Raw genomic sequence first — 11,239 nt, 5'->3', positions numbered from 1 at the left:
GATGAGACAATATTCGTATAACAACAAATTTGTAAAAATGATATTAATATTGCCTTCAATACCAAATGTAATGTAGAGTAAAATTCAATTTGACTTCATTGCTCAAGCGGGCAACTCTGCCATATACTTTTGTTGTGACATGAGAAACCGTACATCTTAGAGTTAGACGCTACCTCATAAGACATTGGAATCGTATCACGAACAACTACTACACATTGGAGTACTTTAGACACTGAAATCAATAAACTTTGCATTTGCAATTGCATCATGGCTGGGTGAAGAGGTACGATGTATTCAAATGTGTTTTGTTGGTTTTACTATTTCTCCAAAGTTCATAGCAGATTTAGTTAAATTACGTCTGGATTCCTAAAGATATGCAAATACGTTTTGATGTATTTAACTTTTCCAAAGTCAATTACCTTATTTTAGTTTTGAAGCAAGACGTAGAAAATAGAACACGCTGATTCTTACTTATACTTTTACTATAGCCTAAAAGTGTACAAAGTACCGCTACGAAAAAGATTCTATAATAACCATTATGGTTTTAATTTTGTTCTTTCTTGTGCTATTGGCATCAAATGCTTTATTATCGACAGCATCGGAATTACAGAAATGCTATCCTCAAGTGAGAATGGAAATTGACGCTCACAAGGTAAATTTGTTATAAATAACGTTTGTGGTATGAATCGGTATTTCAGTTATACGATTGTTTGATAAAAAACTCTTTTTACTATATGTACCTATTATGTTTCTAAATTTCAAATCAGAATCTTTGTTACGCTGTGGGTGCCAAACTATCACTCGTAATACTACCAACCTATCAACAATACTTGATATTTCGAATATTGTTTGTAATAAACAGTGTAGGCCAGGACAACGGAATAGCACATTTTAAAGCAATCGTCAATGAACTGCACTCATAACAATTGATCAAGAACATGAAAGTAATGCTCAAATACATGTACACGAGTACCAAAACGATTTTTTTACCCACAAAACTATATATATCCTAAATGAGCTGCTACCGTGACTTCTTAGTGGCGGTACACAAACTGTCCTCGCTTTTCCAGTTCCTGTAGCGATGATGATTCATGCGTCGACCTGTCTCAATGTGAAACGATATAGCAAATGAGTTACAACTGTGATATGTTTTGCTATGGGTAGCCTGCATTTTCGAAAAACTCCCGAACTTGCTAAGCTCAATATCGCTGATTCACGATCGTGGAACCGCCAAACTTTGCGCAATTTTCAATGTTGATGACGTCAACATACAAAACTTCAAAGTAAAATACGAATCCCACAAAGTCCACAGAAATTTTTGACAACCACAATTTTTTAAACGCTGGAAATATTCACTATTTGATTTAGTAATTAATGGGAAAAGCGAAATTTTCACATCACAAATATAACATCAACAAGAAGAAGAACAACAACAACGATTCATAGATCTATTTCGTGTCATTTAATTTAATATAAATTAATCTTTTCTTCTTTGAAGCTTTCTAAAACCACGTGGTATACCGGACTACAGACAAATGATGCTGTAGCCTCCATAATCCCTTGCGCTAGATTAACCAACTTTACTGCTACAGAATCCGGGTTTGGGGTGCTGGTGAAAGAACGAGGTGTCAGGTAAAACGGTCTTATTGATTGATTCTTAAAAAAAATGCTGTTTTCACATTTCATTTCAGATTTAAAATAAATAATATAATTGATGATGTACATCAAAACTCAATGAAATATCTAAATTCTAAACTATACATATAATCATGTTATTGTTGGTAAATATAATTTAATAATGTCGTCGTTCATTCTAGATTTGTTCAGCTTGGGCTTTGCTTTAGCTTACGTGAGAACGGAATTTATTATTTGACCAAATCAGATAATGGTATGTTAGTTTGCATTAAATCGCAAATTGTGTAAGACTGTGCTATTGTATCGTTTCAATATGACGTTATATATTTACACATTGAGCCAACCAAGGCCAGCGCAAAATTTTATTTATATATATATTTTGGGGGGAGAGGGCTTTTGCCCCGAACAAAGCCAAATAGAGGCAGCCACTAATATCTAACAATATACTAAAGAATCTCACTTCGGACTTACTTAGGTGTCGAAGTTATCCAATTTATATAACTGCATATTCTCATCTATCTTGGTTCATTTGGTGAAAGGATTATTGATAGCAATCTAGATTACATCCAGTTTTAGTAAATCGTTCAAGAATAGAACAAACGTCGCAAACTAGCATTTAAAAAATTTTGCATGACCCCTCAACGGTTACGCATATGATGCGAATCTCTTCTTTGTAGAAAATGATCAACCCGCGATTAATCGTGAAATGAATGGACTCCATGACAAAGTATTGTTGGATATCGGTAAGTTATCGTATTTTTTTTCAATTTTTTTTATTAATCATATATTATACATTCTTTCAAATGACTGACCTGCAATATACAGTATTCGTTTTTCACAGAAGAGTATTTAGCAGAGGGATACCCCACGTTTCTGACCGATTATGAAAATTATTTTGCCGTTTTTGACTGCCCGCCGAACTTATTAGCTGATGAAGGTATAAAATATTAGCTTATAGCATTAAAATAATTTGTTGTCTGTGAATAGGTATATACAAAATAACCGTACCATCTTTTAAATATTTCAGCACATCGAATGATCTGGGGATATTTTCCCAGTCCGAATCCTACTTTGTCACAGGTTGCGGCATTCATCAATGTTCTTCATGACGTCGGAATATCAGCCAACTTTCAAGCTTCAACGTGTTCGGAAACAAACTGGAGTCAAGCGTAAATAAAACATAACAATATGGAGACGAAACTTTTGAGTTTTTGCAGATCCAACTTAATTACATTAAAAACGGGGTTCAATTTTTACTAGTACCAATCCATATATCAATAAACTAACAGATTCACAAGAAATTTTGTTAATTATCACCACATTCTTTAATAGTACGAAAGTAGGCAAGATGATTAAAACATTAGTAAGTTAAAAAAAGAAGAAGATAATTACAAAGACCCACGATAATTTCAAATTACACTGAAAAAGAATTAGATCTCCCAATAGCTTATTCGGCCCCCTAGTAGGGCGTGTACCAGGTTAGGCCACGAGAAAACATGAAACCATGCCTCTTAGGCACCACTTCCGAAGATATTGTACCACAAAGAATTACGTATTGGAGCACCTCAGACACTAAAGTCAATGAACTCTGCATTTGCATCCTAGCTGTGTGAGTAGGCACGATGCGTATGAGCGTGTTTTGTTCGTTTTATCATTTCTTCGAAGTTTATAGCCGATCTAGTTGAATTAGGTATTAGTGTTCGTAAAGATATGAAAACAGGAAATTATGTATTTTCCAAAGTCAATTAACTTATTTTAGATGTTAAGTGAGGCGTAGAAAAATAGGAAGCGCTGATTCTCACTTATACCACTACAGAATAAAAGTGTACAAAGTACCAGTACGAAGAAGATTTTATACCAATATGGTTTTAAGTTTGTACTTTCTTGTGCTATTGGCATCAAGTGCTTTATTAACGACTGCATCGAAATTACAGAAATGCTACCCTCAAGTGAGAATGAAAATTGACGCTCACAAGGTAAATTTTTTATAAATTACGTTTCAGGTGTACATCGTTATTTCAAATATATATCAATAATAATAGATCAATTTTACGTGAAATGAATGGACTTCATGACAAAAAATTGTTGGATATAGGTACCTAAACGTTTTTTTGTTTATATAATTTTTTAATATTGTATCATTATTATTAAATCTTCGGCCTAAAACAATCAGTATTCGTTTTCAACAAATGAATTTTTAGCCAATGGACGCCCGGTGTTTCTGACCAATTATGAAAATTATTTCGTTGTTTTTGTTCGCCAGCCGGACTTATTAGACGAAGATATTATTTCTTACCTTAAAGTTTTTTCTTCTGATTAACAGGAATTAAACTTTTGCATTTTTCAGTACACCAAATGATATTAATTAATTCAATACTGAATTTCATAGAATAAATAAAGCTAGGTTCCATTCTGTAAACATGTATTTGATAATTGTCAATTTTTAACAACTTTTAGTGGTTGAAATCAAACCATCATATCTCACCAAACGATACAAATATTGAAAAGCTAACGCTAACTGAACTCAGTGGCAATACGGTAAGGACGAAGCCCAATCATTCATTCTTCCATAAACCATATATGAAGGTTTATTTTAGTTCCTGAAGGTCGCGAAAGAATTTGGCTGCGTCTAGTAAGCTGTGATGGAAAAAGTTTGAAAAACACTGGCATAGAGTATACCTAACCTCGATTACTAACATGCCGTCCTAATGGCTCATCGATTATGCAGCTGCCTTCTTATTTTATTTTGAATATGGTTGCTATTTTACAGTTTGTTTGGGTTTAGTTAAGAGTAAAACAGTATGGTACAGAGTTGATACTGTATCATTTGTATTTCCATTGATCCTGTGTGTATGACACAGGCATGCGTAATCACCATACTCACATAATCCTTCAAGCCTAATTTGAGAATAGCTCCATGTTTTTTCACTTCCATGCAAGTTCACAAAATGAGACAGCACACCCTAATTGGACGTTTTCTAACTTTACTGAATTTTCGTCAGAGTGCAGTTAGTTGTATGTACCATGGCAGTGATAAAACAAAATATCTATCAATCACTCACATTAACATTTAAACCCATCGATTGAAGTAAAGTTGACGTTGGGCCAGTAAGCTCAGTTTCGCTTTCAAAACTTTTCAAGAAATTTTCAACTAAATTTAGGTCTATATCTACAGGTGCAAGTTCATCATTCTTTGACCTTTGGTCTGATTTGTCAATTGTTCGATCTTCTCTGACAAAACTCTTTCCAACATCAGTTGAAGCTAGTTCATTATCCATTTGCAGCATTGCATCCTGGATTTCTTTTTCTTCCTCCAAGTTTTCTCCATGGTCTGATTGAGCGCTGTCATCCTCTTCCTCGCTGGATAAAAAGTCATCGCTAGAAGAATCCAGACTCTCGCCATTGTCACGTTGATCGGCAAGTCTTTTTAACGCAGCCTCAAAATTTGTGGCATCAAACTTCACAGTGTCAGAGTTCGATGGGCATTCGACACCTTCATAACCAGAAAAACTATGCACAAAATTCTGCATCTGTTCGCATAGGTCATTCAACTCCATCTCTTCTCCATTTTTTCGCCCCAAGTTTCTGCGTCCTAATTTTTGAAATCCCCTACTCATTTCTGACAAAACATCATCCATTTTTTCATCATCAAGATACATCCACTCATCACTGTCTTCTTGTGGAAGTTCTGTTCTTGCGGAAGAAATGCGGAACTTATTTGTTTTTACTTCTTCGCTTGAGACATCATGTTCTATGTTCAAGATTTTCTTACCCAAAGACGTATATATACTGTCATTTGGGTTATCAGAATTTGCAAAGTTTGTGAAATAAATTTTTGCATTTGAAAGAAGTTCTTTGTAGCGTTTTGAGCCTTCGATTTCGCCATGAAAATAGTCACGTTTTTTCAATGCTTCAATATATTTTTGAAAACCTAATTCATCGAAATTAGTATCAATATTTTGATTCTCATTCGAGCAATTCCCACACAATATCTCAAAACCATGAGCTATTTTGGAACCGAGATCCATGCCCTTAAAATCAGATCCAACATTTTTAGGAACAAAATATCCACTGCGTTTATCGGCATAAAATAATTGTTGCATAAGTTGGGCATAACTGCATCGATTCATTGGGATCTAAAAGACAAAATAAGAGTTCTCTATTGTAAAGACATTGAAAAGATTAAATATTCTAGGTTTCCAATGGTAGGAAGTAAACTAAATGATTTGGATTTTATTAGATCATTCTATTACTCATATCAGGAACTATCACAAGTATTCCAAGAAGCAAACATATGGATGTAAAGCAGTAAGCATATGAGGGAGATGTGCAATTTACCACACTAGTTAGTAACCAGTAGTTTGGTGTTTTACAAGCTTCTGAATAAGCATATAAATTTTCTATTGCATTGCGAGTACGAAGGATACTCTGTGAGTAAAATATTACTCAGATAAATATATACTAAATGGGCTATAACCCCCAAAAAGGCAAAACTTGCAAAAACTTTTGAAAAAATGACGAAAGAGCATATTTTTAATTTTTCAACTTCTTATTATTAATAAAGAGAATATCGCTTTAAACCAGCTCAAAGAGTACTTATTGCTTGGCAATATATTCAAATAATAATTTTTTTGAAATTTTATCATTTGATTTACTGTCTGGAAACCCTCAAAATGTAATCATCATTTAGAATATTTCACATTGCATCCAAATTTTAAAAGAAAAAATCAATTTTGGCAAGTGTTTGTTCTTAAGAGATCGATTTTTTTCTGTCCATGTACAAATAATTTAGGTATATCAAAGAAGGGGAAAATTTCACTAAAACGACTAACAAAACCTAACCTGGCTCCATACTCTTGTATCTGGTAAAAAATGTTTGAATACACGACAAGATCTCAAATCAATCGGATCTCTGTAGTAGAAAGCCCGGACAGCGGCAGATATTAGGTTCGGCTCATGATCAAGAATTTTAACAATTCTTTCCGGTATGAATACATTGACATTCTGTATATATTGTTTTGCCTTGTGAGGAAACCTGTAAACATTATGTTATATGGATAAACAATATGTCTGTAATTTTAATAATGATTCTGCTCATTTCCAGGTATTTTTATTTAAATTTGAATAGCTTATGTGCAAACTATTTATCCATTCACTGAAAAAAAAGAATAGTTTCTTGCTCTTGGCGATAGCGAATACCACAAAGTAAATTTTGGGTCAGTCTGTTGAAATGTTTGTTTCCTATTCGAAGGTCAGTAAAATAGGGGAAAATCTGGGTTGGGGCAACAGTTTTGACACTGGATCTGTGTGCCACCTTTTAGGACCTTACAATTAATTAGGAAAAGTAAATATCAAAATAACGAAAAAAATCTACTTTTTCACCCATACCTTTCAATTCGTTTGTGTATTGTTTCAGATATTTTCAAATTAGCTTTTGTTAACCCAAAATGTTTACAAATTGCAGATAAAGACTGTCTGAGTGTGGGTTGCCCAACAGGAAGTTTTGCAATCTCACCCGGAGACTTTGGTTGAGGAACAATGTGCATATGACAGCCATGTATGAAGACCTGAAATATCGTTAAGAATATAATGAGAGACGAAATCGGAGAGACGAAATCGGAAGGGCTATTTCCATGACTAATATGGCTATTTGTTGTTAATAGTGCATTTTGAAGAAATAAATCTTTATTTCTACTCACTCTATTCTTTGAAGTATCTATATTCAACCATTTTGGTAAGTAGTCTGCAGCTTCAATTAATAGAAACTCTCCATCAGTGTCTCGAATCCTATAAAAGAGTTCGAAGAAAGTTGACTAATAAAGTGAATTGTAAATGAAACAGGGTTAGGAATTTGGGGTTTGAATTCTCAATGGCTCGCAAACTCAGAGCTTTTTTTTAACCTCGGCTCCATTGACATTTTTTGGTCCAAATGTAGTTTTGCGGATATGGGACAAAAACTATGATATGATAGAAGCGTTTCGAATATTGAAATTAATCTTTAAAAAATCAAATTCAACTTGAAACTTTTTAATTATTATTGTAAGAAATTAAATAAGTATTGAAAAATTATTAATAATTGAAAATGAGTAATAAATCATAAATAGAGAGTTAGGAATTGAATCCACTGAAATTTCTGGTAGCTTCAACTTCAACAAATATGGCTCTATAGCTCCAACTCCCATTAAATATTATGACGACTAGATACGACAATTCACAAACCTTGCAGCCAACTTCGGAAAAGTTTCAGTAATTTTGAACAAGATCCAAACGATCAACCATTCATCTTCTATGAAGTCACCAAAGTCAGTTTCACCATGAAGACATTTGATTCCATCTGAAAATGATTCACACAAGATTGTTGGAATTTACATCTAATTGCTTGTGAAAACATTTTTAATGTTGTAGTGATAGTATGAATGACAAACCGGACTAAATTGATTTCCTTTTTTAGGACAACTACCAATGAATGAATAATGGGATTTTTCACGCAGTTTTACATTTTTGAACAAATAAGGGAGTTGGTAGTCGTATTTTCCAACTCCCCGGACTCACAGTCAAAATTTTGAATTTTCCAATTTGGCTCAAAGTGGCAGAATTTTAATGATGATAAAAAAAGCGACGCCAAAATATTTCAGAGTAGAAATCAGATTTTTCTACAAATCAGAGTTGGGAGACCGAGTCACGGTTTGTTTTCAACCTGGAATAGCCAATTGTAAATGTCATATTGGTAAAATGACAACCCCATTCCTGGTTAAGATTCTTGCATCGAACTTTCACATAATTTAATCTGTAATGTTTCGTTTTTGTGAGACTCCTCAGATAAGCAGTTTACAACAATGATAATAAAAAAGTAATAAGCAAATGATAAAAAAAAGAAAGTTAAACTGTAATTATAGTGGAGTGGAATGCCTGTAAATATGATGAGTGAATTAAACCTCAATAAAAAAAGGACTTACCTATCTTCCCAATACTCAAATTAAATCCTTCATTATTCCAAATATATTGACTTGTCAAACTTGTAACCAAGGCTAAACATTTTATTCTATAATCCTCAAGTTCTTCTGACGATGTTTCATCACTTTCTTGCAAAATAAAAATTTCATATTTCACAACTTCCAATGACAATGTTTTCAAAGATTCAGGAATTTCTCCATTGAGTCCGTTAAGTAAATATTGATTCATTTTGTTATAAAGTCTGTGAGAAATGGAATTAAAAAAAAATAGAAAAATTGCCTGATAAGTTTGTATTAAGCACTAGTACTCTAGATAACAAAGCAGGGCTGTGGAGTTAGGGCCTAGTGTTTTTGCTGTTTTACGAATAGGGAGTCTTATTGTGAATTTCAACGGAGTCATAATTTTCAAATTTAAATGAAAATGCTCTCCAAAGCCAATGTTTTTATATTCAAATTTATGGTGCTACTACGTTATTTCTTCACCATTACATTTATTTCTTTGTTTGATTCTGTTTATCCCAGGTTAATTGTCCTAAGTTTTGAATTATTCTAACCTGAGAAACAGGTCAGAAAATTTTGAGGAGAGCATGATACCAAATTTTGCTACTAAGTCAATTTATTTTGAATGGTTCAAAATCAGAATATACACAGAACAGCTTTGGAAGAGGTAAAGGCGGCAAATCGAAGGCGAAGTCTAAGACCCGGTCGTCCCACCAGTATGAAAAACAAGTTTTCCCAAAAATAAAAATATACCGTAACTCATACAAAAATCAAATCAATAATGAACAAAAAAGAAACATACATAATAATCCAGAAATAAAACTTACACTATGGTTTGAACTATGTTAAGAACCTCAACTCGGAGTCTCTCAATACAAAGGCAATTCATTTGATTCAAGTAGAAATATGAATAAAAGTCAGTTATCATTCATAACTCAATTAACAAAAAATTAACAGAGGCACTGTAAGAATGAACATGCAAGAAATTTAAATATTTCAGAGATAAGATGGCACTATATGGGATGAAAGTGTTAATATTTAATCCTGTCGGGATAATTATGTGAGAAGATTGCTGGTCACCCTGACTGCTGCAAAGTTGTTTACATAATGCTGGATTGCAACTTCCTCCACCATCTTGGTATTTGAAACGATGTATTAGTTTCTCATATTTAACCTAGGCATGTATATAACACAAGAGGCTGTGATTTCCTATATGATTGAGCTGCCTCATCAGCTTACCCTATCCTAAGACAGATATAAAATTTCCCTTTCTAGGATGAGGTCTCAAATGGGTATTGAAATCGAAATCTTGTATTCAAAATCATTGCATAGAAGAGCTGTGATTTGTGGGCTTACGAACTGGAATTCTTAATGAATTATAATATTCATTTTCAAGATCTATCATAGCAGAAGAAAATTCATCTCTCATTTCAATAATCTTCTGTTGTAAAAGATCACCAGTGTTTTTCAATGCTTGATTCTGTTGATTTAATTGTTCATTTATACTTGGGAAATCGTTCAAAATGACAAAAGTTTTGAGATCTGATATGAGTTTTAGTAATGATTCTCCTGCGCGAACAATATTTGCAGCTCGTACTTTCATTTGGTAAACGTCAAAATAGCCTTGCGATTCTTTTTGTACGAGTTGTTTTTCATCTGTTGCTATTTTTGCAGATCGTATAATTTCGTTGAAGTTCTCATACATGGTTCGGATGTCATCCTGTAATCTGCTTTTGTATGATTTTAGTAGATTTTGCGTTGTATGAGAGAGTTGTGCAGATCTAGCTGGATTTCCTGCCATTGTTTTATATCCTAATTTTACGTTATGGGCTAAAAGTTGAGAAAAAGAAATCAAATTTATAGACATGATTTTACATTGTACTCAAGCAGCATCTTAAAAAAAATTAAACACTATCAAGTCCACACAAGGAACATAATTCTGTAATGTTAACATTTTGCTTTTTTGTAGTAGTGGAGAAGTTTAACATACCGTATTTCTTAAACATTCTGTAAGGTCTGGAGGTGATCAATAGCTCTATGTCAGCTATGTGTGTCTGTATGTGTATTTACTGATTCAGGAAGTTAATTCGCAGAACAATACTGCAATAGGTACCTAAATAAGATTGATTCAATCTTCCACAAAGCATCCCAATATTGATGGCAAAATGGGGAAAACAGGCATTGCTGCATTAAATGACTTCTTCAACTCTGTAAGGATTTTGAGGAGTACACACGCTGACATGAGCGATATCCCCGTCGTGAACAAAGCACACGCTCACTTACAGACTTATGAGCTATTTGAATGAATCTGTGTGAGTGAGGGTAAATGGGCACAAACGCTTGCAGCGTTTGCTATAAACCTTTCTCGAGGTTTTGTCCATTTTCCCGATCTTTTCGTCGCCCTTGTCTGTGCTTTTATTTTGCGTTCTGTGTTATCACGTTGTAGACGAAAGATCAAAATAAAATTGTATTGTATAATCTTTAATCTTGCACGGTAATCTAACAAAAGTGAAGATCTGACATCGGATATATCAGCATATATATATATATATATATATATAACCGTCGTTGCGTAACACTATAACATGGCCTCCATATAATTTCACACCTATGGAACGATGGTTCTGCAGTTAGAAAATTATTCACAAAAA

General features: G+C 33.5%; 3 protein-coding genes across 3 annotated transcripts; 1 reads left to right on the top strand and 2 right to left on the bottom strand.

Moving 5' to 3' along the window:
• LOC144432075 (uncharacterized) lies at positions 1 to 2,911 on the top strand. Its single transcript, XM_078120118.1, has 6 exons — positions 1 to 652; positions 1,499 to 1,632; positions 1,818 to 1,888; positions 2,313 to 2,378; positions 2,477 to 2,572; positions 2,663 to 2,911. The coding sequence occupies exons 1-6, from the start codon at positions 539 to 541 to the stop codon at positions 2,806 to 2,808; spliced, it is 627 nt and encodes a 208-aa protein (XP_077976244.1). The 5' UTR covers positions 1 to 538; the 3' UTR covers positions 2,809 to 2,911.
• A 158-nt stretch (positions 2,912 to 3,069) lies between these two features.
• Positions 3,070 to 9,533, bottom strand: LOC120341076 (protein ecdysoneless homolog). The gene is made up of 7 exons (XM_078120116.1): positions 9,416 to 9,533; positions 8,592 to 8,830; positions 7,855 to 7,969; positions 7,335 to 7,422; positions 7,024 to 7,202; positions 6,478 to 6,670; positions 3,070 to 5,771 (listed from the first exon to the last, which is right to left on the bottom strand). The coding sequence occupies exons 1-7, from the start codon at positions 9,514 to 9,516 to the stop codon at positions 4,686 to 4,688; spliced, it is 2,001 nt and encodes a 666-aa protein (XP_077976242.1). The 5' UTR covers positions 9,517 to 9,533; the 3' UTR covers positions 3,070 to 4,685.
• On the bottom strand, positions 8,832 to 11,119 carry LOC120341077 (mediator of RNA polymerase II transcription subunit 22-like). Its single transcript, XM_039409506.2, has one exon. The coding sequence runs from the start codon at positions 10,453 to 10,455 to the stop codon at positions 9,910 to 9,912; it is 546 nt and encodes a 181-aa protein (XP_039265440.2). The 5' UTR covers positions 10,456 to 11,119; the 3' UTR covers positions 8,832 to 9,909.
• Between the last annotated feature and the right edge of the window lie 120 nt (positions 11,120 to 11,239).

The sequence above is a fragment of the Styela clava genome, chromosome 14 (genome assembly GCF_964204865.1).
Source record: "Styela clava chromosome 14, kaStyClav1.hap1.2, whole genome shotgun sequence".
Lineage (NCBI taxonomy): Eukaryota > Metazoa > Chordata > Ascidiacea > Stolidobranchia > Styelidae > Styela > Styela clava.
The sequence above is the reverse complement of the archived record's forward strand: the minus strand, read 5'-3'. Positions and strand labels throughout refer to the sequence as shown.